Raw genomic sequence first — 24475 nt, 5'->3', positions numbered from 1 at the left:
AGTGTAGTTTGAAAGAGGGAGAGTATTGAATAAATAATGCCACTCAACTTGAGGGTTCAATCAGGTGGGCCAATACTTTTGGCAATAGTGTGCATCCACATTATGCAAGGATTGGACAAAGCACATGTAAAGCACCAATACTGCCAATCCTCAACAGGATTTGAGGAAACTCTGCAGACTACAATTGACCTGTGTGCACAATCTGACCTAGGCAGCATGGATGACAGGCAAAACAGTCATTGGCCACTGCTTTTCACACCAATACACACATGTCTTTTAGTCCGATCCATGTGAGCAAATTTTTTACCACAAACTGAGCAGGAAAAAGGTTTTTCACCAGTGTGGGTTCTTGTGTGTCCTTTTAAGTGGTGAACTAGAGTGAATCCTTGGCCACAAACTGAGCAGGAAAAAGGTTTTTCACCAGTGTGGGTTCTTGTGTGGGATTTTAAGGTACCCTTATGGCTGAATCCTTGACCACAAACTGAGCAGGAAAAAGGTTTTTCACCAGTGTGGGTTCTTGTGTGGGATTTTAAGGTACCCTTATGGGTGAATCCTTGGCCACAAACTGAGCAGGAAAAAGGTTTTTCACCAGTGTGGGTTCTTGTGTGGGATTTTAAGGTACCCTTATGGCTGAACCCTTGACCACAAACTGAGCAGGAAAAAGGTTTTTCACCAGTGTGGGTTCTTGTGTGGGCTTTTAAGGCACTCGTCTCACTAAATCCTTGACCACAATCTGAGCAGGAAAAAGGTTTTTCACCAGTGTGGGTTCTTGTGTGTGCTTTTAAGTAGGGAATTTGCGTGAATCCTTGGCCACAAACTGAGCAGGAAAAAGGTTTTTCACCAGTGTGGGTTCTTGTGTGGGATTTTAAGGTACCCTTATGGCTGAATCCTTGACCACAAACTGAGCAGGAAAAAGGTTTTTCACCAGTGTGGGTTCTTGTGTGGGATTTTAAGGTACTCTTATGGCTGAATCCTTGACCACAAACTGAGCAGGAAAAAGGTTTTTCACCAGTGTGGGTTCTTGTGTGGGATTTTAAGTGGGGAATTTTAGTGAATCCTTGGCCACAAACTGAGCATGAAAAAGGTTTTTCACCAGTGTGGGTTCTTGTGTGGAATTTTAAGGTACCCTTATGGCTGAATCCTTGACCACAAACTGAGCAGGAAAAAGGTTTTTCACCAGTGTGGGTTCTTGTGTGTGTTTGTAAGTTTTTCTTTTCAGTGAAAGTGTGACCACAAACTGAGCAGGAAAAAGGTTTTTCACCAGTGTGGGTTCTTGTGTGTCTGTCAAAGTTGCTCTTCCGAGTGAATCTTTTCCCACAAACTGAGCAGGAAAAAGGTTTTTCACCGGTGTGGCTCCTCATATGCATACGATAATTAGAGTTATTAGCAAAGGTTTTCCCACACAGAGAGCATTTGCAGAGTTGGCCGTCACGGTGAGATTTCTTATGACCATGATCATCCTTGCAAGGTGAGTGTGACATGGCACCATTTCTGTTTGATGGTGGGATGAAAATCTGTGTTTGCAATCCTTCTGTTGAGCTGCTGCTGCCGCCGCTTGGAGGCTCCGTCCCTCTGCTGACCTCACTCGGACTATCCTCGCCATTCAAGGGCTCACCGGTCGACATGGTGATATTGTCCTCCTCTTTTACATATGGCAGCTCTACCTCCTCCTTTTTGATTGGAACTTGTACTTCTCTCTTTAGTTGTTGAGCGTCAGGACCAAGATATTTGCTGAAACCTGCAAGACACAAGAAGACAAATGATATACTTTATAGACCGTCAATGCAGCTGGTAGGCCGTGAGGGTAGACTGCTGAGAGTGTATATACGTGCGGGTACCAGATGCATTTTGGGCTGTCATTCCAATGACAAAGATGCACCGATTGGCTGTTAGTCATCGTGCATTGACACGCTCTCATCCTTCAGGCGCAAGCCGTGGCAATTTATTTTATTGCTTACTGATTTTTCATATTCATTGTTTGGAGAAAAAAAAATAGCAGTTACAATTCTAATCATGACTTGAGTATTCTTTTCACCAAATACTTTTTTAATTGTACTTAAGTAAATTTTTTAGATGACTAGTTTTACTTGAGTCATATTATTTTGAATGCTACTTTAACTTGATTTAAAAATGTGTCTACTCTACCTTCATCTGCTGAAAATGAAGTGACTCAAGAATGTCCCCAATGGAAGTATAAATATAAATAAATAAATCCCCTAGGATTTTTTGAAGCTGTGGTGGCGAGTCGGACAGCATCGCCATGTCGACCATGGCGAAATTGCGTCATATCATGACAAATGAGATTTTTTTTCCCCCCCAAGAAGAACCATAACTAAGATCTATTTGAAATATTTTATTAGCCAGGCTGATGTCGTAGCTCTCTGCTATAGTAGATGTACGTAAATTGCGTAGCTAATTACAGCTACGTTACCCTTCGTAATAATACGACTATTTCTCGTAGCCATTTTACGACTTACATGTCGTAGACCTTTTGATTTTCTTTTATTTGGCCCTAATTTGGAATGAGCTTGACGACAAACTAAAAGTGTTGAAATCCATCTTCAACTTTAAAACGATGCTAATAAACATTCTGATCAGTGAATATAAAAATTCGGACATATCGAGGTTATAAATTCTCCTCTTCTAGGGAAGAAATTAATTTCTTTGTGTGTGTGCATTTAGAGTTTAATGTTGTCGTTTGTCAGTATTTTATCATATGGGGATACTATAATATGCGATAATTCACCCTTTCTGCTCTCATAATTTTTAATATTAATTTTTTTAAATTTTCTCTTAATTTTTCTTATGATTGTCTTCATGTACGCAGTAATACATTGCCACAACAGTAATAGTCCTTCTGTTAACGGACCCATTTTAAGGAGTAGGGGGAAATTCTAATACCCATGTAAAGAGTTACTAGTTGCGGTGAGAAGGTGAATACTTTTTTGTTGTTGTTCGTGAACTACATTTCCACATAATGGAACATCGAGGTACCATTTAGCTTAGCAAGGAAATTTGTTCCAGTCATTTTTCCAGTGTCCCAGAGCATGCGAAACTTGGAAAAAAGGCGCATTTATCAAGACCGGTGAGGACGTCACATCCGGTGAGTGTACTGGACTGTCTCAGGAAATTAGAATATTGTGTATTCTAATTTTATGAGACAGTCCTGTATATATATATATATATATATATATATATATATATATATATATATATATATATATATATATATATATATACTGTACATCCAGTTGACGATAGCACCAACATACAGGACTGTCTCATAAAATTAGAATACACAATATTCTAATTTCCTGAGACAGTCCAGTATTGTTTGTTAGCTCTGTTACTAGTCGCTTATCTCCTAGAGCTCCTCAATTTGTTTTATCCCACGGACACATCGGAGAATCGATCCTTGGCAGGTTCGGCTCTCCTAGTGCTCCTCAATTTGTTTTATCCCACGATTTAACAGCGTAAACGCCTGCTCGTGGATTAAAACTACTCTTCGCTCCTCTTTAAGCTCTATCTTGCTAGCCTTGCTTATCCGAGCCATGGCTAGCCCTCTGCCTTCTCCCTCCCGTCTTTTCTGCTCAGCGTGCTGTATGTATAGCGAGCACCCTGGCTCCTTCGTCGAGGACAGTAGTAGCTGTAGGAAGTGTAGCTTAGTCTCAGGGCTGGAGACCAGGGTTTCTGAGCTAGAAGCACGGCTCTGCACTCTAGAGACGAAAGCTAATCCGAGCTACAGTATAGCCAGGTAGTAGCAGGGCCCGCAGGTCGTGCTTGCGGTAGTAGGAATGCTAGCGCAGTTAGACCCCCAGCAACCCCCGTGCAGCCGGGGGAAATTAAGGACGGATTTGTGACTGTACGGGGGAGGCGTAGTGGTAAACGCACAACCTTAGTGCACCAGCAGCTTCACGTCAGCAATAGGTTTGCCCCCCTCAGCGACACACCGGCTGAACCAGACACTCTCGTAATTGGAAGCTCCATAGTTAGAGACGTGAAGCACCCGGCGGTGTCTGTCAGGTGTTACCCAGGGGCCAGAGTCGGTGACATCGAAGGAAACCTCAGGCTCTTAAAGCTGAGTAGGAAGAGGTTCCGCCGTATCGTGATTCACGCAGGCGGTAACGACGCCCGGCGGAGACAGTCTGAGGTGCTTAACTTAAACGTAACCTCGGTGTGTAAGCCGGTGTGTAAGCTTGCTAAGTCGATGACGGACACCGTAGCGTACTCTGGTCCTCTGCCTAATTTGGTCAATGATGAGATGTACTATAGGTTCTCATCATTTAACCGCTGGTGTTCTAGATGGTGCCCAGAAAATGAGATAGTCTTTATTGATAACTGGCACGCGTTTCGGGGGGAGTCCGGGCTCATGCGCCTAGACGGCATTCATCCGACTAGGGACGGTGCTGCTCTCTTAATCCGAAACTTGGCCGCCAAATTTAGTCTCCCAAAGTGACACTTCAGAGTGGGGGCCCGGGCGCATTGTTGTTGTGTAAAACACAACTCTGTTTGTAGTGATCACTCGCCTCTTTCCGAGCTGTCACAAATCCAACATTCAGGACAGAAGATAGAGACTGTGTCCGTGCTCCGTATAGTGAACAGGAGAAAACAGAGTACTATAGGAACGAGACCAAAGAATTTAATCCATATAGCCCCTGACAGCAGTGAAAATAAAATAACTCTTAATAAATATATAAAATGCGGATTATTGAACATCAGGTCAATCTCGCCCAAATCACTGTTAGTTAATGACTTAATTGGGGATTATAATATTCATATTTTGGCCCTGACTGAAACTTGGCTTCAGCAGGATGACTTTGTTGGACTTAATGAATCCACACCCCCAAGTCACGTGAATTTTCACACAGCTAGAAGCACAGGCCGCGGAGGGGGGGGTGGCAGTAATATCACACTCTTGTTTAGGCATGAGCCCAAAAAGTAAAGCTAATTACATTTATAACTCCTTTGAAAGTCTAGTACTATCAATTATAGATGCTAACTGGAAGAACCAAAAACCAGTTCTTTTCATAGTGGTTTACCGTCCCCCTGGTCCCTACTCACAGTTTTTGTTAGATTTCTCTGACTTTTTATCCAGTATTTTGCTAAGCTGGGATAGAATTATAATTGTAAGGGATTTTAATATACATGTTGATGATGACGGTGACTCTCTTGGTAAAGCTTTTAATGACCTACTAGATGGGACTGGCTTCATTCAAAATGTAAATAAACCAACTCAATGGCTACGTTCATACTACAGGTCTTAATGCACGAAACCGATTTTTTCGTGTTTTTCCGACTCGAGTGAGGCATTAACTTGACGGTCTGAACGTGACAAGTCGCATAGAACGGGACCATTTCAAATCCGATCTGGGTCACTTTCGTATGTGGTCTAAATCCGATCTGGGCCACATTTTTCCAGACTGTCGCGGCGGTCTGTACTGTCCAGTCCCGCAAATCGGATTTAATGCAGCAATTACGTCATCAAATAGCGAGAGAGTCGTTACCGTAGCGATGCACCTGTGCGTTATTAGCGCCTAGCTTGAAGTGACCACGGCTTTTGGGGAAAGGCTGATCTTGACAACAGTCATAAAAAATAAAAATGGGTTGAGGATAAGCCCGAGAATGCTCAGTTTTCTCTCTGTTCCAAGTGAGCAATATTTCAACATTGCCTCCACGGCCGAGAGTCGGGACAAACTGCCCATATGTGTGTGTGACGTGCACGGACAGTGCGTGCATGCTATCGATCCATATAAACTTTGAATATAAGCCTAAACGGGGATTATTTATGTCTGTTATTTGTGTCCACCTTTTGAAAAGCAAAATATGATATCCCTGGAATGACGGATGACGTCTGTCATTTGTTTTGATGCTTCTGCGCATGCGGGTCTTCTTGCTTAGCGCGTGTCAGACTGCGAATTAGTGCGCATGCGTAATACTTGAACGGTCTCAATGGATAAAGGCAGTCTGAACAGGCACGCCAAAAAAACGGATATGACAAAAAATCGGATTCGTGCATTAAGACCTGTAGTATGAACGTAGCCATAGTCACAATCACACCCTGGACCTGATTTTAACCTACGGTACGGAGATTAGTGATCTTAGTGTCCATCCCCTCAACCCCGTACTGTCTGATCATTTTCTAATTACCTTTCAGTTTGTGCTTCAAGATAATCCGTCACTAGTGACTACAACTCAGATGAAAAGGACATTATGTGATCGCTCTGTTTCAGAGTATAAACAGATAATCCAGCCAATATTCGCCTCCATGTCATCTGACTATGAAAGAATAATGTCCGGCCCTGCTGTTAATGACGAGTTTGTTGATAGTTTTATGTTTACTCTTCGTACTACACTCGATGTTGTCGCTCCCCCCAAATTAAAGTTTGTCAAGATGAGACGAGCCTCACCCTGGTATAATGCTGAAACACGCTCTCTTAAACAATCGGCACGTAAATTAGAAAGACTTTGGCGCCGTTCCAACACAGAGCACACTCTCTCTGCCTGTAAACACAGTTTAGTGACCTATAAACAGGCCTTGCGTACGACTAAAACCAGATATTACTCATCCTTAATATATGAAAACAAAAATAATCCTAGGTTTCTGTTAAGCACTGTAGAAAGGCTGACAAACAGTCACAGCTCAATAGAACCTTACATCCCAACCACCCTTAGCTGTGATGACTTCCTAAACTTTTTTAACAATAAAATCGCAACTATTAGAAATAAAATAAACAAATTACTTCCAACTATTAGGTCTGATAAAGTGCAGACTAAAAATTCAGAATATCCTACAAACCCCTCGAAAATATTAAATAACTTTACCACTGTAGATCAAATTGATGTAATTTCAATTATAATGTCCTCCAAACCATCAACGTGCCTCTGAGACCGGATCCCAACCAAACTTTTTAAAGAGACCCTGCCTCTAACTATTGATATCATCCTAAATATAATAAATACCTCATTAGTTACTGGCCACGTGCCGCAGTCCTTTAAATATGCAGTTATTAAACCGCTTTTGAAAAACCCCACTCTTGATCCTGATATTTGATATTTTGAAAATCCGGTCCGGGTTTCCCAGCGCACCGATTTAAACAATCCATTCCAGTTTTTGCTTCGGTTTCCATAAAATCAAGTCCGCATTTTACGGCACACCTTCAACACATTACATTTACATTACAGTCTCCCAATTCACCGAGAGACTTTATTGGTAAAAATGACAGCTGTGTGGGATCATTTTACCTTAAAGGACGACAAAGACGAAGAGGCAGAGTGCAACATATGCCACAATAAAGTCAAGCGTAGTGGTAAAGCTGTAAGAAGTTTTATTACAACCAACCTAATCAAGCATTTAGCGAAATACCACCACAAAAAATATGAGGAGTATGTTAAGAAAACTGAAGACAAAAAGAAAGGTCCTACATAACTAACACTGGCAGAAACTTTTGCTATGCATGACAAACTGGCACTCGACAGTCCCAAAGCCCAGGGAATAACAAGAGTCATTGCCGAAGAATTCATTCTGGATGACGTGCCATTATCTCTCGTGAGTAAAGACGCACCATCCAACACTTTTATGCTTCATTCCAGAGAAGTGGGAAGTCGGATTTATCCCACTCGGATGGTACCAGTTCCGACCTCAAAGTGTTCCAAGCAAATGTAAACAACAAAGATGGCTGATCGCGACGAGGTGTGTTTTATTTTGGCCATCCAAAGACATTTTGACCTCCAGCGAACCTGCCTTCCTATAACGATCAAATAGTAGAGGAAAAACGACGGCTGCGTTATTGCCCACACTGTAAACTGCCTTTTTTTAGTTACATCCTTTGCTGATCGTCAATATAAAAACATAGCACAACAAAGATAATTCACTGTATGAGAAAAAATACATGGCGTCCCAAATAAACTTGATTTACTTCATTATTGTGTTATCATTCAATACGTTTTCTTGAGCTCCATTTTGTCCAGTGACGTCAGATTGAAACGATTTAGAAGTCGGGGTAGTTATTTTTTCTCCGACTTCGCGACTTGGACCTCCCAGTTCGAGTGGCGTTCCAATGATATTTTCCTAGTCGGAGGTCGGAAAAGTCCGACATCCCACTTTTCTGGAATGCAGCATTAGAACCACGGTACAACATGCCCAGACGTCATTACATCCTTAAGCGATTCGGCCGTGGAAGATTCGAGAACAATTCACAAACATCCAAATTGCGATTATTGAACACAGCGCGGTCTTCGGGACGCAATGCCGTCCATCATGCTTGTCTAATAGATATCATATGTATATAGAAATAGATGCAAAATGACAGACTCGACACCGTTAGCAACACGTGCATTAAAAACTACGTGTGTTAGTAAACAGCCGCCATCTTAAAGCAGGAGACTTCCCTTGTAGGCTGTTGTAGTGAACCTTCCAAGCGAACGTAATTAACTTTTTATCTAAAATACTCCTAAATCGGCAAAATCTTGACTTGAATCTATCTTCAAAACAGTTTTAAAACTTTCACATGTCAAAAGTAGACATAAGGGAAATTATGGAATAACGGGAGCAATTTTAACAACTTTAACAATTGATTCGCAAAATTAAATTAATTGAATGTAGTTTAAAGCTGCTGATACAGAACGGGGAATTGAGTATTTTATTTATTGTTTTAAAATGTTAACTTGATTCTGAAATAATCGTTTATTTAAACCTGAGAGGCTTTTGATACAAATATTGTAACTAATGCACGAAACATTAAAAGCATCTAATAGCTTGGGGGGTTTGTGGGATTTTCGACTGACAGTTTACAATATTATTTGCACGTTTTACTGACTGACTATGCCATTTCTGTTGTTATTTATAATGTTTTGTTTTTTTCACTGAATAAACAGGTCAGTTTGTTGTTACCAACCGTTGTGTGTTATTCAAACTCACCTAATTCAGCTGGCTAGTTGTTATCAAGAGTACTAAAACCCTTTTCAACATGAGTCTGACAACTAAGTAAGGAGGCTAAATAACTTTTAACTTTAATACATGCTCAGATAGGCCGGTATCGGCCAGTATCGGATCGGAAGTGCAAAACAATATCGGTATCGGATTGGAAGTGCAAAAACCTGGATCGGGACATCCCTAATTCCGAATGGCATTTTTATTCCGGTCAGGCTTTAAATCCCAATAAAAGTGTCCATGTAAACATACCCAGTGTTATGGTTGGCATCCGTTGCGGTCTGGAAGCCGAACGCGTCCCTTCTCAAGTTGTCATGGTTTTTTATTTTTTCCCCAATTGTCTTTTTTTTCTTTTTGATGAATGGACAAAAGAAGAGACCGAAGGCGAGAGCAGTAACAACCGTCAGGACTTTTTGCAAGCCAAATGTTGAAGATTAAAGAAAAATTTCAGCAGAATAGCCGATTCCGGTTAGCTACTCTGCTAGCCGAACTTTGTGGCAGTTGTTTTGACGAACTTTGTGGAGTTGATGAAGAGACTCTGCTTAAAGCAGTGGCACTAGCCCTGCGCTGTTAGCACTGATTGCTTGCCGGCTTACGCCAATAGAATACGGCAACAGATTTAGTTTAAGTCAGTACTTCTCAAATAGGGGCAGCCTTGGAGAACATGCTTTTTTGCCGTAGGAAAATAAAGTGTAATTGCACATCCACTCAGTGGGTGGCAGTGGCGCTCTCATTTTCACAGCGTGCACTGTATTTTTGAACCAAACAAGAGCACACAGCAAAGAGCACTGGAGATATGAAGAGCTAAGACGAGGAAATATGACGAAGCGTATGTAGCATTTGGCTTTGCTTTTAATACAGTGGGAGCCGAGGAAACAGCAGTTTGTTTACGGTGTCTACAAATGTTTGCAGCAGACAGCAAAAAGCCTAATCAATTAAGGTGTCACATAAAGACAGAGCCCGATCACATTGATAAGCCGCTTGATTGAATTGATTGAATATTGCCTACAATCGTCCCGATTTGTCAGTAAACTGACGAGCAGTGTTAGCATCATACAAGGCGGCATACCAAGTTGCTCAGTGCTAAATAACCCACACCATAGCAAAGGAGCTGATAAAAAATAAAAACTGTCCACTGACACTGTCGTTTTTGTTCTATTAGTTTTTGATTTTTCGGTCAATCTGTTTGGCATATTGTGCTCATGAGTTAATGTTGCTGATCAATTTGAACCCATTTTTATTCATTGATTTATTATATTATATTATATTGATTTTATATTTTCTCAGTATCAAACGATCAAAAACATGTACCTTGAATCAATGTTCCCTCCAAGCTGCGTGCGTGCACAATCGCGCACTGCTTGAACATACTCTGCGCACAAGAAAATCTATGCAGCGAATGAAACAAAATTTAACATGAAACGTATTGTAGAGTCACTACATTACGTTATTTTTTCTCCGTTCGGATTTTGTCACCATTTCGGCAAACAGCGTTACTACGTTGGTTAAATGACGCGAGAAAAGTAGGGAGACACAGAGAGAAGAGTGTTGTGACGATGTACCAAACGTGATGTTAGGCTGACTGTAGCCGACAGCCTGCAATCTATGCCTAGATATCAAATGCTTATAGAACTACATGCGAAATGACAGACGGCGGCGTTAATAAACAGCTGCCATTTTGAAGCAGTAGACTTCTCAGAAAGGCTCTGTCGTAGTGAACCTTCCTAGCGAACTTCAACTATATATCTAAAATACTCCTAAATCGGCAAAATCTTGACTTGAATTTATCTTTAAATGATGAAACAGTTTGAAAACTTGTGTCTGTCGAAAGTAGACAGAAGGGAACTAATGCATAAACCAGGGGTCCCCAAACTTTTTCCTGTGAGGGCCACATAACCCTTCTCTTCTCTGATGAGGGGCCGGGGTCAGTTTGTAACAGAAAAAGTGTGATGATTGCAGGAGTGCCTAAATGTAAAAATGTATTGTTTTTCAGAAAGCCACAATCAAATAACCCTTTCTGGATTCTTCACGGAACCAAAGTAAATAAAATAAAAATGATATAATATAATATAGTATAATATAATATAATATAATTAGGGCTGTCAAACGATTAAAATTTTTAAGCGAGTTAATCACAGCTTAAAAATTAATCGTAATTAATCGCAATTCAAACATCTCTAAAATATGCCTTATTTTTCTGTAAATTATTGTTGGAATGGAAAGATAAGACACAAGACGGATATATACATTCAACATACTGTACATAAGTACTGTATTTGTTCATTATAACAATAAATCAACAAGATGGCATTAACATTAATATTCTGTCAAAGCAATCCATGGATAGAAAGACTTGTAGTTCTTAAAAGATAGATTTTAGTACAAATTATAGAAATTTTATGTTAAAACCCCTCTTAATGTTTTCGTTTTAATAAAATTGGTAAAATTTTCAATCAAAAAAATTAACTAGTAGCTCACCATTGTTGATGTTGAAGGAATTTAGTCCTCCCAGCCCAAACTGCACGGGGAGGCCGGCAACAGAACGGAAATGTGCTCCGTCGCTGACCCCCCCGAGGAGCCAGGCTAAGGAGGAAGCTAAACTCCGCGCGTTCCTGTGTTAACCCTTTGCACACTGACTCCATGTTTCAAAAGCTTGAAGAACACTCGCCGAAAACAGGTTGACAATTTATTCGTCGACAATGGTCAAAAACAAGGCAAAAACAGACGACGGAGGGACAATTCTGGATCCAAAACAAGGCTACATGTTTCCGAGCAGAAGAAAATCTGTCTTATCTCAGTGTCCAGTCTTTTTGAAGTCTTTGCTGACGCGGGTCTCGTCGAAGGCGTTTCTGGGCGTTGCTTTGGGGCCGCCCCCGCTGTGGCCGGTTTTGGGCGGTTTAGGTTCGTGCGCGGATTGGGACGCCCGCTATCAACTTTGCTGTCCGGGCTGGTGGTGCTTGTTTTAGGACAAAGCGCTTTGTCCTTGGAGTTTGCTGAGAGCAGATTCCCCGAGTATGTGCGTCACTCTTGTGATAAGACGGCATTGTGTATCTCTATTTCTTCTCATTAAACTATGGTGTGCTATTTATTTTATATTAGTAGTGTAGTCCTACCGTAAATATGAAAATGATACACATTTCCTGATTAATTATATTACGTGTGTTAGCCTAATGCAAACAGTTAGACGGTGCCTACGAAAACCTGTACCATATGTATGTGTTAGACTATATATGTGTTAGACTAATGCAAACAGTTATATGGTGTGTGCGATGACGATATCGTTTCCCCTTCATTCCCCCTCTCGAGCCCCGACAGGGGATCGAAAAAACATGGATGTGGCCTTAGAACTTAGCTTTGTCAAGTGGTGGAAGAAATGTAGCAATTGATGAACAGTTTAAACAGGGATGTGCGAAATTTGTCCCCCTCAGGACTCCTGTTAAGTACTCTTTAAAACAATATGATACCGCCTCAAAGGGTTAATCCTTGGTTGTCTTCGGTCCCGTGGCTATAGGCATCAGCTCACAGTGCCCTCTTTGTACAGGTGCATTGAGACCGATTTTTCATGATCAAATAGACGGGCTACCCATCAAGTTATTCCTGTCGCTAGGAAAAATGAGATATACATTCAGTTAAATTAAATTAAATTAAATTAAAATAAATAAAAATAAAGTTAATCTTTAGTTAAGAAAAATGAGAGACACACTAAGCTAAATTTGGTCCATTGAATAACAACCTTTAAATCAGGAAAAGTGAGAACCGTACTGAGTTAAATTTTGGTCCAGTAAATGAAAATTTAAGTGCCCCTCTTTTCACTTCCGTAACGTTAGGGTCAACCACCACCTGTAGTAAGAGGGAACTGTGCGCAGCCCTGAAGAAAAAGGAATGCAACAGTGTGTCAAACATCTCAGAACAGCTTTTAAATGAAGAAAAAGAACAGCACTGACAAACTACTACATCTAAAAACATAACACAGCAAAAACATTCCCCCATTGACTAGAGAATGGTGAAAAAGCGGTACTGTACAAAAGCGGAATGTTGCCATACAGAAAAACTTGGACACCATGAACTCGAAACTCGAAATAAACGTCTTCACCCCTTACCAGTTGTTGAAAATGATGGACACAGACGCCTGTAGGCAAACTTTATTCCACCCCAATTAAAGAAAAAACTTTATTCCGCCCCATTGACCAAAAAATGAATAAATATCCTAATCAAAAGTATATAAAAATAATAAAAGTTATATTCTCCACCCCAAATGACAAATATGGCTAAAGGCTAAAGAATAAAACTGGGACTTAAAAATGGCACAAATCTACCGAGTACTATGATTTAGAACCTAACGAAAAAATAGTAGTCTTTGAACAAAAATCCCAAGAACGAAAATGAATCTATGGTGATTGTGGAGATGTAAAACAATCCAGTGATATGACATGTGTCGAGGAATTACAAAACCCAAATGTGACTGCAAAAGATCGAAAAAATGTGACGGAAAAAATAAACCCCACTACATAAACAATGTGTATTCCCACCACTTACCAACAACGCCAGGGGCACCTTTCCACACCACATTTCTAACAGCAACATCCGCATGTGAAATCAATAAAAGGGAAAAAGGAAAGAAAATCCAAACCTTTTAGCGAAAAATAATATTACAAAGAACAAATAAACGAGAGCACTATAGCGACAGGGACCATGACGCTAAACCTATTTATTTCCATAATCAATTGTCGCTTCCTAGGACATGGGTCGTATGGGAATTTGTTTATTTTCTCCCAGTCCGGATCCGTCATGGTTGCCCCCCACCCTAGTGGATCCTAGTGTAGCTGTAATCTGTTCAACTCAAAAGAATACAGAGCCTCCAACATATTTTAAAACACTCCCTAATTAAAGCATAGAACGACTTTGCCTTTGTGTAGAACACAAACAATGAGCTTAAGGTGTCTAAAATATAATGCGGTACCTACAGGAAAGTTAATCATTAGAAAGTGAAAATAAAATAATAAAAGTAAAGAATCTTAATCAAATACATCTGGGACTATGTGGTGTACTTAAAATATGCCACGTACTCACATGTTTTAGTTTTTTTCCTAATGCTTGTCGAGACGTCTGAGGCACGGTAATCTCTCTAACATTTAAATACTTTCTCAAATTCAAAAAGACCGGAAAACATTCACCCCGACGAAACACAGCATCGTCAGCTGGGGTGAGTATAAAACCGTGGGGACAGTCGTGACGGCTGTCCCTTGGCGATGAACCATTATTTTGTGAGCACCTGTTCTCACACAGCCACCAGCTCACGGCTCGTGCGGTACCGCGGTCACAGCCCTGAGGGAATAGGTGGGGTCTGGAATCAAACCTTTGATCCTCCAACCATTGGCGATCCCTTCTCCCACCCGCGCAACCGGTGGTCCGTGTGCCGGTGCGATGGCTCCGCTTGTCACACTCAGTTCCAGCCCTGCTAGCGTTCAGGGCGAATGTCCTCCCATCCTGTCAACATACACATCTGGTGTTTCAGGGGATCGATAAACAGAAATAAGGATAAACTTAAGAATAGACAATTTGTCATACTTACTTATCATAACTGGGCCTATTTGTAACCTTACCACCTGAAACGTCCCAACCGCACCAGTCTCAAAACTCCAACATGTGATGTGGCAGATTATTATCCTTAAACCTTGAAATCTTTTGGGAAACAATGTGGTCAGGGAAAACTTTAGATCGTTGTAATGGCCTCTGCGTGCTCCTAAAATATGTCGTGCTATTAAAGCTAAGTGAGATTATGAATAGTATTATGTTTATAATAATTTACTGTTTGTTGGGCCTAAGAACTGTATGTTTAGAGTTGAACAGACTGTACAGGTCAATAAAAATTTACAGTTGTCCGCATCCATATTAACTTTCAGTAATAATGTTGGTGTTATCTTGGCCCACTTAACCCCCTCTAGCCATGCCCACAATTGCAATTGTAAGCATGGCTATATCACTCATAGCTACTACTCAAAGTGCATTATGAATACCCAGTACATGTTATCATTCCCAAGTTACATCAGCTTGTGTGATACCCCAATTATCTAGACCAAATCAAAAACTATCCCCTATGGTGGTCTAAATGCCATCATTTGAGATTCTAACTCCTTTTTTTTTTTTTTTTTTTTTTTTTTTTTTTTTTTTTTTTTTTTTTTACCAATAAGCTTAATAATATTGATCGTCAACAACCCTAGTCACAAGGAATCATTTTGTCAAAGGATGGGAGTTGTACATTCATTTCTACGGTGTGTGGTTGTCTACTACACGTTTAAACTGTTCAATGGTTACCATTGCAACAATCAACACAAAAACATTTATATGTCTTATTATTTCCAGTTTACAAACCCCTCATGTCCAATTCAGATCCCAAACAAAGCCACTCAGCAATAATTAAAATATTTATGTCTTGGCAAGTGATGCCTTTTCCTTTGTTCCTTATGTCATTCAAAATATGTATCTTTCTCCCCTTTTGTGAAACAATTAGGTCCCCCGAAAATAATTGCAAAATAACAAACCAGTGAATAGGATCAATAGAATAAATGCAAGTCAACCAGTTTGACTTTTTATAAAAAATGGAAAAGAATAGAAATAGATGAATAGAATTTTTAGAAAAAATTCTAAAAAAATATGAAAAATACAGTTAGCACAGACATGGAACTAAACAACACTTTCTCCACTCCTCCTTTTTTTGTTTGTTTTTTTTAAATATTATTCAAGTCCTTAAAAATAAAAATCTGTTCCATAAAGGTGTCCAAAGGAATGGAAAAATATCACATGAGAGTAATTCATCAAAAGATCAAGAACAAAAATCCAAAATGAAAACATAAAAATTGTCTTATACTGGGGAAATTGTATTTATAGGCAGTAGACTTGGAAAGGTATTCTGAAATTAAATTAACTCATCTCTAGATTCTGTCTCATTATCGTTGTATCGTTCGAGTATTATTCTTAACTTTTAACATAAGCAACTTCCCCAGCATAATAAATTGCATTTGGCACGATGCCCGTGTTTGTTTACGTTCTCAAATTTAATTCCTCCCCTCTTATGTAATTTGTTAATTCGATTCCTACTGTGGTCTTTCTCTTAAAAAATTGGTTGCTAATTTCCCCTATAATTTCAAAGCACAAAATTTACCTACATTGGTCTTGTCTTTTCATCCCAGATCATGAAATTGGTGAAAATGTCTTATTCCCCTTTTTTTATTTTATTTTATTCATTTCTTGATTTCTTTTTTGCAAGGATAGCCCAATTCTATCCGCAGGTGACCCAAAAGATTATATTTTAGTGAAATCTGGCATTTTCAAGTCTTTTTAAAAACCTAAATCCACTTTTACATTGTCCCGTATATCAAAATTAACACATATAGGAGATTCTCCCTCCGCATTCTTCCGGGAGTCAATAGTGGCTAGGGAAGGACTGTCTTATCTATTGTTTTACCAAAACAACCAGAGACTTGAGATGACCCACTTTAAAACTTTGCTCTTTCCTAAACTTTAACCCTTTAGGCAAGGCATCTCAAACTTAAATTAGCTTCTATAGACTCCAAATTAAACGGAACTACAAAATAACTCCAAAATCAGTTTTACGAAAGTGCAAAAGGAAAAGAAAATATACTAAATGAAATTATTTCCTTCAAGTGTCAACAATGAAAAGAAAATATCCAAGTTAAGATAAAAATAAAAACTAATAAGACTTACTATTTATCTCATTCTGGGAACGTTATCTCCGATGTAAATTTGGAATCGTGATAAGTGTTATGAAAGAACCATTTGCTTTTTTTTTTTTTTTCAAAGATGTTCTAGTTACTTTAAGGGGTGTTATGAATGTCAATTAGCTCAAATATTTACAATTCTTATATTGCATTGTTACATGTTTTATTGTGGCCCCCTATTTGATAATTTGTCAATTAACTTTGGTCATGGCCTGTCTCGACAAAGTTGGCCACTTATTTCCTACTCTATTTTCATAACAGCAAAAATTAGTTCAATTTTAATTGTCTTCTTATATCAAAACTAAAATCAATAAAGTTATCCTGTTGTTCTTTGGATCCCAGCTGAATTCACGACAGCCAATTCTATCAACATGTGATCCAAAAGTGACACTTTCCCCATATTCATCATGCTTGAATCCCCTAAAAATTACATTTCAAACTATTCGTCATACTAGAAGCGAGCCATGATATCAATTCCCCGTTACTAATTTTAAGGTGTTCTTTGCTGGTTCGGTTTGCATGTTTGTTATTCTAATAATTGTAAGTTCGTGGTTGAACGCATCACTTTAATATTCTTTTGTTTCTCTACATTCTTTTGTGAGTAAAAATCTTCTTGTTAGAAAAAGCTTTTTTTTTTTTTTTTTTTTTTTAAATCTATAACTTTACCAAACATCCAGGGACTTCAGCCCTCCTTGCTCTGCTTGGCCTGAACAAGAGCAAGAGGGGCCTCCCGCCCATCGGCCCGCGCACCTCATTTTGAACACTGTGTTCCTTTTCTAATCAGATCTACTGATTTTTTTAGAATTTTTTACATATTGTCCCTTTTTTGGCTCTCAATTTTATCTTAAAATGTTCAACAAGGACTGGAAAATTCCCAGCTTCAATTCTAGCCTCCCCTTATAATCAATTTTGGCAAACAACCCAGCGGATGCCGTCGAGGACCCCATGTTGCAAATAGGGGCCACCGACGGCCCGCCCTCCTTATTTTGAACACAGTGTTCTTTTCTAATCAGATAGCCCAACTCCAGGCGCCATGCCAACGGCTGTCTCCCAGAACGTTAACAGGGGCGCTTCCTATTTTTTCGGCTTCATTTCGAACAACACTAAGCAAAACAAAACGTCCACTTACTTTAACAAGAGACTACACGACACAACAACTCGTCTAATTTCTTCCCTGTACCCTCACAGCCCTCCTTAGCGCATTCATATAGCCATTTGTCACGGGTCCCTGACCTAAATCTCCGCTGGGCGAATGTGTTCATGGCCATGTTTATTGTTCTGCTTACCGCAAGCAGCGAGGCCCTCTTTGCTGTTGGGCGTCACTTCCAACAGCGGGCTTAATACCTTTATTCTTTTTTAAGGGGGGACCACTTCCTAGGGCCTCCACAACCCAGCTCTCAAACCTCCGACTCGTCAGCCCTGAGGTGCGGAACCGCTACGTTCCGGTCCCGGTGGCTTTGGCCCGGCCTGACGCTGCCCGCCAGCCAAACCACCACAACCTTCAGGACAAGTATATGTCTATCCAAATTTATATGTATACCTCTAAATATACATATAAATGCATACACATATTGCGCGTAACAGACCCCTCATCTAACTTAAAAAGTGGGTCGTCGCATCTACTCTATACTCAAATATACATGCCCATATCTATCCCATACACATATCTTTGTATGTATATGCATACATGCGCATGTATATATTACGTATGTCCCACCACATCAAATCGGGAAACAACAACCTGTTGTCTAGGAGCCAACCAGCCTGAGCGGGAGGGAAACGCTGTGTCCCAACCTTTGATTGGGAAGCGCGAGTGGGGAGGGTGAAGTTGATAAAGGGGTGGGGGTCTGGTGTTCACGGAAGATTGGTGTTTAAGTATTTTCTAAATTATTGTTCTTTTATTTAATATTTAGGAATGAGTAGCCAGTAACTGGCTAATGGTTTTTTAGTTTTTAGTCTTAGAGTGTTTTTTTTTTTTTTTTTTTTTTTTTTAGTATTTTCTAAATTATTGTTCTTTTATTTTTTATTTTAGCAGGATCCTCTTACATATTTATTTTAGCATTTTATTTAGTATTTGTGATATAATTATAGTATTTTAGTATGTAGGAAAGGAATGGAGAGGGTCGCGCGGTTGCGAGCGCACATAGACGTGCGCGCGCAAGTGCGCGCGACAGGCGCAGGCAGCGGCTCACAACCTCTTTTGTGTTGTTAAGTTTCTCGCAATTTAATGAGGCTCCGGGGACACCGCTTCCTAATAACCTAAGCTTGTCCTGTTTTTTTTTTTTTTTTTTTTTTTTTTTTCCTTCGCCCAGCCTAAACTACGCGACGCATGGCGTATATGTTGCACTCTTTCTGAATCTACCCCTCTAGTGCTAAGACTAATGAAGACTGATGTTACACTACACTTGTTTCCCCTTATTCCTTCAACCGAATGCACAAATCACAGTTAGACAAAACACAAAATGGTCGAAGGTCGCTTCAAGCCAACTTTCACCCGCCTTAAATTATGACAAAACGTCTTTTTACCTTTTCGGCTTTTAGCGGTGCACCTAAAAGGGCTCCAGTTGACTCTTCCGCAGCCGTTCGTCCATCCCCTCCGTCGTCTGGGCCTATCACGTCGTCAAACCATCACGTCGGGTCACCAACTGAAGGAATTTAGTCCTCCCAGCCCAAACTGCACGGGGAGGCCGGCAACAGAACGGAAATGTGCTCCGTCGCTGACTCCCCCGAGGAGCCAGGCTAAGGAGGAAGCTAAACTCCGCGCGTTCCTGTGTTAACCCTTTGCACACTGACTCCATGTTTCAAAAGCTTGAAGAACACTCGCCGAAAACAGGTTGACAATTTATTCGTCGACAATGGTCAAAAACAAGGCAAAAACAGACGACGGAGGGACAATTCTGGATCCAAAACAAGGCTACATGTTTCCGAGCAGAAGAAAATCTGTCTTATCTCAGTGTCCAGTCTTTTTGAAGTCTTTGCTGACGCGGGTCTCGTCGAAGGCGTTTCTGGGCGTTGCTTTGGGGCCGCCCCCGCTGTGGCCGGTTTTGGGCGGTTTAGGTTCGTGCGCGGATTGGGACGCCCGCTATCAACTTTGCTGTCCGGGCTGGTGGTGCTTGTTTTAGGACAAAGCGCTTTGTCCTTGGAGTTTGCTGAGAGCAGATTCCCCGAGTATGTGCGTCACTCTTGTGATAAGACGGCATTGTGTATCTCTATTTCTTCTCATTAAACTATGGTGTGCTATTTATTTTATATTAGTAGTGTAGTCCTACCGTAAATATGAAAATGATACACATTTCCTGATTAATTATATTAGGTGTGTTAGCCTAATGCAAACAGTTAGACGGTGCCTACGAAAACCTGTACCATATGTATGTGTTAGACTATATATGTGTTAGACTAATGCAAACAGTTATATGGTGTGTGCGATGACGATATCGTTTCCCCTTCAATGTCAAGAATTACACAATGCTCATGGTGCATAAAATCAGTCGCACCCAAGCGCCAGCAGAGGGAGACAAAAAACACAAGTAACAAGTGGACATGACACTGCTGTAATTTTAATCTGTTTGAGCGGGGCATATGCGTTAATTGCGTCAAATATTTTAACGTGATTAATGAAAAAAATTAATTACCGCCCGTTAACGCGATAACTTTGACAGCCCTTAATATAATATAATATAATATAATATAATCAGGGGTGCACATAATTTTTTTGCCCAGGTTCTCAGAGGAGGACCTGGAGATGTGACTTGGTCCTCATTGAGCTTGAGAGCCGACCCACCTGATGCGATAAATTTATGACAAGCTTTACTTAGAGCCAATTAACTTTGATTAATTATATTGACAGTTAATGCTTGATTAACATCAACTGGAACAACAAAATTGCCATTACTTTGAAGTGAAATGTAAAGAAATAAACATAAAAGCACCAATTCAAAATAAAGGGCATTATGCGGCTTCCACATTAACTCCAAGCCTTTTTAAAAGTGGGATGTCCTCCTCATAAGACCTCATTGAACGTGCATGTTTAGCTTTGTAAAATGCGAGCAAAAACACGTTTGTCAGTGCATGTCGCTGTTCATTACCTTTATTCCGCCCTATTCTGCCACATGTCCATAGGGCGAGTGGGGTCCTGTTTGACATCGATAGTTTGCTTAATTGCCACATGCTCTCTGTTTTTTTCGTGCTTTTCGAAGTTTGGATGGCTGAAATTCTTTGACCCTACATAAAATGCGTTGCTCTAATCGGCGACATTGGGATTCTCACGGCACATTTTGTACCGCATTTCCGTCATTCGCTTCTAGCCATGGTACCTCCTGTAGCCACTTTTCAGCAAAAGTCCTTTTTGTCGGTAGCTCCGGTGACGTCTCTGTCGTCTGTCTGTCTTTTGACGGGGGTGGGGGAACACGGAAGTAATTACTCAGTGTGGCCTGCCTCTTCGACATTTTGAGAAGTTATTTTCTCGTGTCCGCCGCAAATAGAGTGGTCAGCCATCGGTACGCAAAAGCGTATGGAAGCCGTTGAGGGCCAGCGCGTTTGTCTACGTCCAGTACGCATGTGCGGACCACTTATGTGCACCCCTGAATATAATATAATATAATATAATATCATGTAATATAATATAATATAATATAATAATACTGTATTAATTAAATAGATAATAACCAAATAACCATTGCTCGGTTCTTCACAGAAAAAAGCCAGGAAATAAATAACTGTATTGAAAAAAAAAAAAAAAAAAAAAAAATTTTTTTTTTTTTTTTTAACAATTTTTTTTTTTTTTGTTCAGGGGGCCGGACCAAATGTGGCTGCGGGCCGTATCCGGCCCGCGGGCCGTAGTTTCGGGACCCCTGGCATAAACGGTAGAAATTATTACAACTTTAACAGTTGATTCACAACATTTAACGATTTCCAAACATAGCAAAGGTTACTATGTTTTGTTTTTTTAAATGGAAAAAAAAAAAAAACAGAAAGGTAACACCAGTTCCTTTGCCAAGTAACTAATTACTCTTACCCTCAGGTAACTGAGTTACTAACTCAATTACTTTTTGGGAGGAATAATTTGTAACTAATTAATTACTTTAAAAAAAAAAAGATTAACAACACTGGTCATAAGGACGAAGTCTGCAGAATAAAAAGTGATGAAAGCAGAGATTTAATTCTGCCAATTCGTTGCCGAACACAATTTGCCTGCAACTATTGCTGATCACTTCTCAGAATTAGAAAAATAAATGTTCCCTGACGCAAACATTGCATCGGTAAGTTAATTTTATCAATTGACCTTTTTCATTTATAATTGGACACACTAACGAACTACCTTCAAGTCAGACTGAATTGCGAGCTGAAGTGCCATGAAGTGCAGCCATCAAGACATGATAGAAATTGCCAAAAGTGCTACATACAATTATAACAAAAGTCACTGTTAAATTTTAGTAACCATGATGTAGCTGAAGATATTGTTCTTTGATTGCACCAGGTTATATGTTACAATATTACCAATAAATTCATAATATTTAAAAAATTGAGGTTTATTTTTGTTTCATATTGCGCGCTACATACAACGTTGTAAGATTAGTCACCATTTTATAGGGGCATATGTCACTATTTTTAAGATTGCTAACGGCCTCGGGTTGACAGGTATGCGTATCGTAAAATTAATTTTAGAGACAAATGATACTTTTTACAGTGGCGGCAGAGAGTTGGGGGAGTGGGGCAAATGCTTACATTTGCCTGGGGGTGCATAAAAGAAAATAATTGAGAAGCACTGGTCAACGTAAACAAAGGTGTATCATGCATGAATAAATGTTCCACTTGATTTGGTGTGGTTGGAGTGACCAGGTATTTGCCATCAGTATGTTTTACACAGTGTTACGCTCTTGTTTGCTCTACTCAGTGTGTGTGTGTTTTATCCTGGTAATTGCACTTAATATATTTAAATCATGCAATTACTTCAAATTTGTTTCCATTGAAAGAAATCTTTCAATCTGCAAACAATATTCAAGGCGATGCCGTACCGAAACCCTTATGTCGGTTAACGAGTCCATTGCACAGCTTATAAGTATGCAAAGCCACAATACAGGACAAATTCCGCATTTCCGCACCTATGAGAAGGTACCATGTTTAATTTCTGCTTCATCTGAAGAAGAAAAAAAAAGTCATGCTTAGAATGACCTTGAATGGGTACGGACTCTTTCTCATCCTTCATGTATGGTGACTCTTCCTCCCCCTCCTTCTTGATGCATGCAGACTCCTGGTGCTCCGGACGATGGGCTTGGGTGACATTCAGATCTGCAAGACCACAAACACACGGGCCAATCGTATTTCCTTATTTGCCATCTTGGGTTCCCAAAGTTGTTTTCTGTTGGAGAAAATTCCCCCTTGCCAATATTTTGTTGATTGATATTTTGTGGTCATCCAATCCAACAGAAAGGTAATTCAAAGTGCTTGACATTACGCCCAGATAGCAGACAGACACTGAATAAAAAGTTGATTTTCCATCAAAATCATCAGTATGATTGACATCGAAATTTTTGACAATAACCAATGTTGAATCAATAACACATGACAGTGACGTTGAAACAACGCTGTTTTATGGTGTGTCACGCAATGGTTGGGGTTAACATTGTTTTATAGTTGATGAACTAATGTTGACAAAAAGTTGATTTATGAGGTACTGGGAAATATGATTAAAAAGTCATCGAATTATGGATGAGCAGTGGTTTTGATTGAAAAATAGTTATGATCTTGGTTGACCGGAAAGACAGCGAATCACCTCGAACAAACTCCACTTGAAACGCCTCATTTAAAGGGCAACTGAAGACCTTTCCGGATTTTGGTGTCATTTTACGAATATAAAATTAGGACGACTTCGTCATAACAACCATGACATTATCAACACGTAATTGCGAGGATAATTTGCGTTTTTTAGTTTTTTTGCACTTTGCAATGGTCCCTTCGCAAACCCGGAAGTGTGACGTAGATTCCCCGATGCAACAGAGAAGACTATCCACAGCTAGCAACAACGATGTCAGTGATATTTCCACCAAAGGTAACCATTCAGGATCACTCTTTCGTGACGCTACCGATGGCAAAGGCTTCCAGGAAAGATTAACTACAATTAATCCCTACATGTTTGAACCTGACGCGTCAGATGACGGCGATTGACTTGACACAGCAGATGGCGTCATGACGCCAATTGACAGCTCGACACTTCATGAAAGGGAGAGTGAGTGGTAAGCCTAAGTCCAGCATCGTGATTTTTATTTTTTATGAGAGAGAATGCGATTACATGGTTGTATATTTTTCCATGCTCTCCACATAGGTAAAACTGGATATTAGGTAATGGGACAGCTCCTACCAATCTAAATATGGTAAAGCTAGCCCAAATGTGGCTAAATGAATGATATGTTATTGATTTTTCAAAATAAATGACAAACGATTTTATTTTCCAGGTGTTGCTGTAAACCGTCAAGTAATTACCCTTCCAAGAGTATGCCTGTGTTGTCAGGAGATCCCAGACGTGAGAGCCAAACTTGAGGAGGCTGAAGCCCTGACAGGGGCAGGAATTACATGAAAAAAATAAAACCATAAATTGTAAACAACATTAACACATTTTGTTGACTGTTTAATGTATTCTATTGGAATATAATATATTGTAATTATATTACATTCTGAAAAAATATTCATTAGGCCACAATAATAAATGATACCAGATTTACGGTATGTTGAATCAGCATCAGCTTTCGCTGTCAGATTGTGACACAACATATATGCTAAGTTACACCAAGCACACAATGGCACACATCAA

General features: G+C 39.9%; 1 protein-coding gene across 1 annotated transcript; it reads right to left on the bottom strand.

Annotated features, from left to right (window-relative positions):
- LOC130928953 (gastrula zinc finger protein XlCGF26.1-like) lies at positions 1–22883 on the bottom strand. The gene is made up of 2 exons (XM_057855802.1): positions 22840–22883; positions 1–1738 (listed from the first exon to the last, which is right to left on the bottom strand). Exons 1-2 carry the CDS (start codon positions 22871–22873, stop codon positions 237–239), a joined length of 1536 nt encoding a protein of 511 aa, XP_057711785.1. The 5' UTR covers positions 22874–22883; the 3' UTR covers positions 1–236.
- Positions 22884–24475: the final 1592 nt, after the last annotated feature.

Source organism: Corythoichthys intestinalis, chromosome 13, assembly GCF_030265065.1.
Source record: "Corythoichthys intestinalis isolate RoL2023-P3 chromosome 13, ASM3026506v1, whole genome shotgun sequence".
Classification (NCBI taxonomy): domain Eukaryota; kingdom Metazoa; phylum Chordata; class Actinopteri; order Syngnathiformes; family Syngnathidae; genus Corythoichthys; species Corythoichthys intestinalis.
Note: the sequence above shows the minus strand (reverse complement) of the source record. Positions and strands in the feature narration are given on the sequence as shown.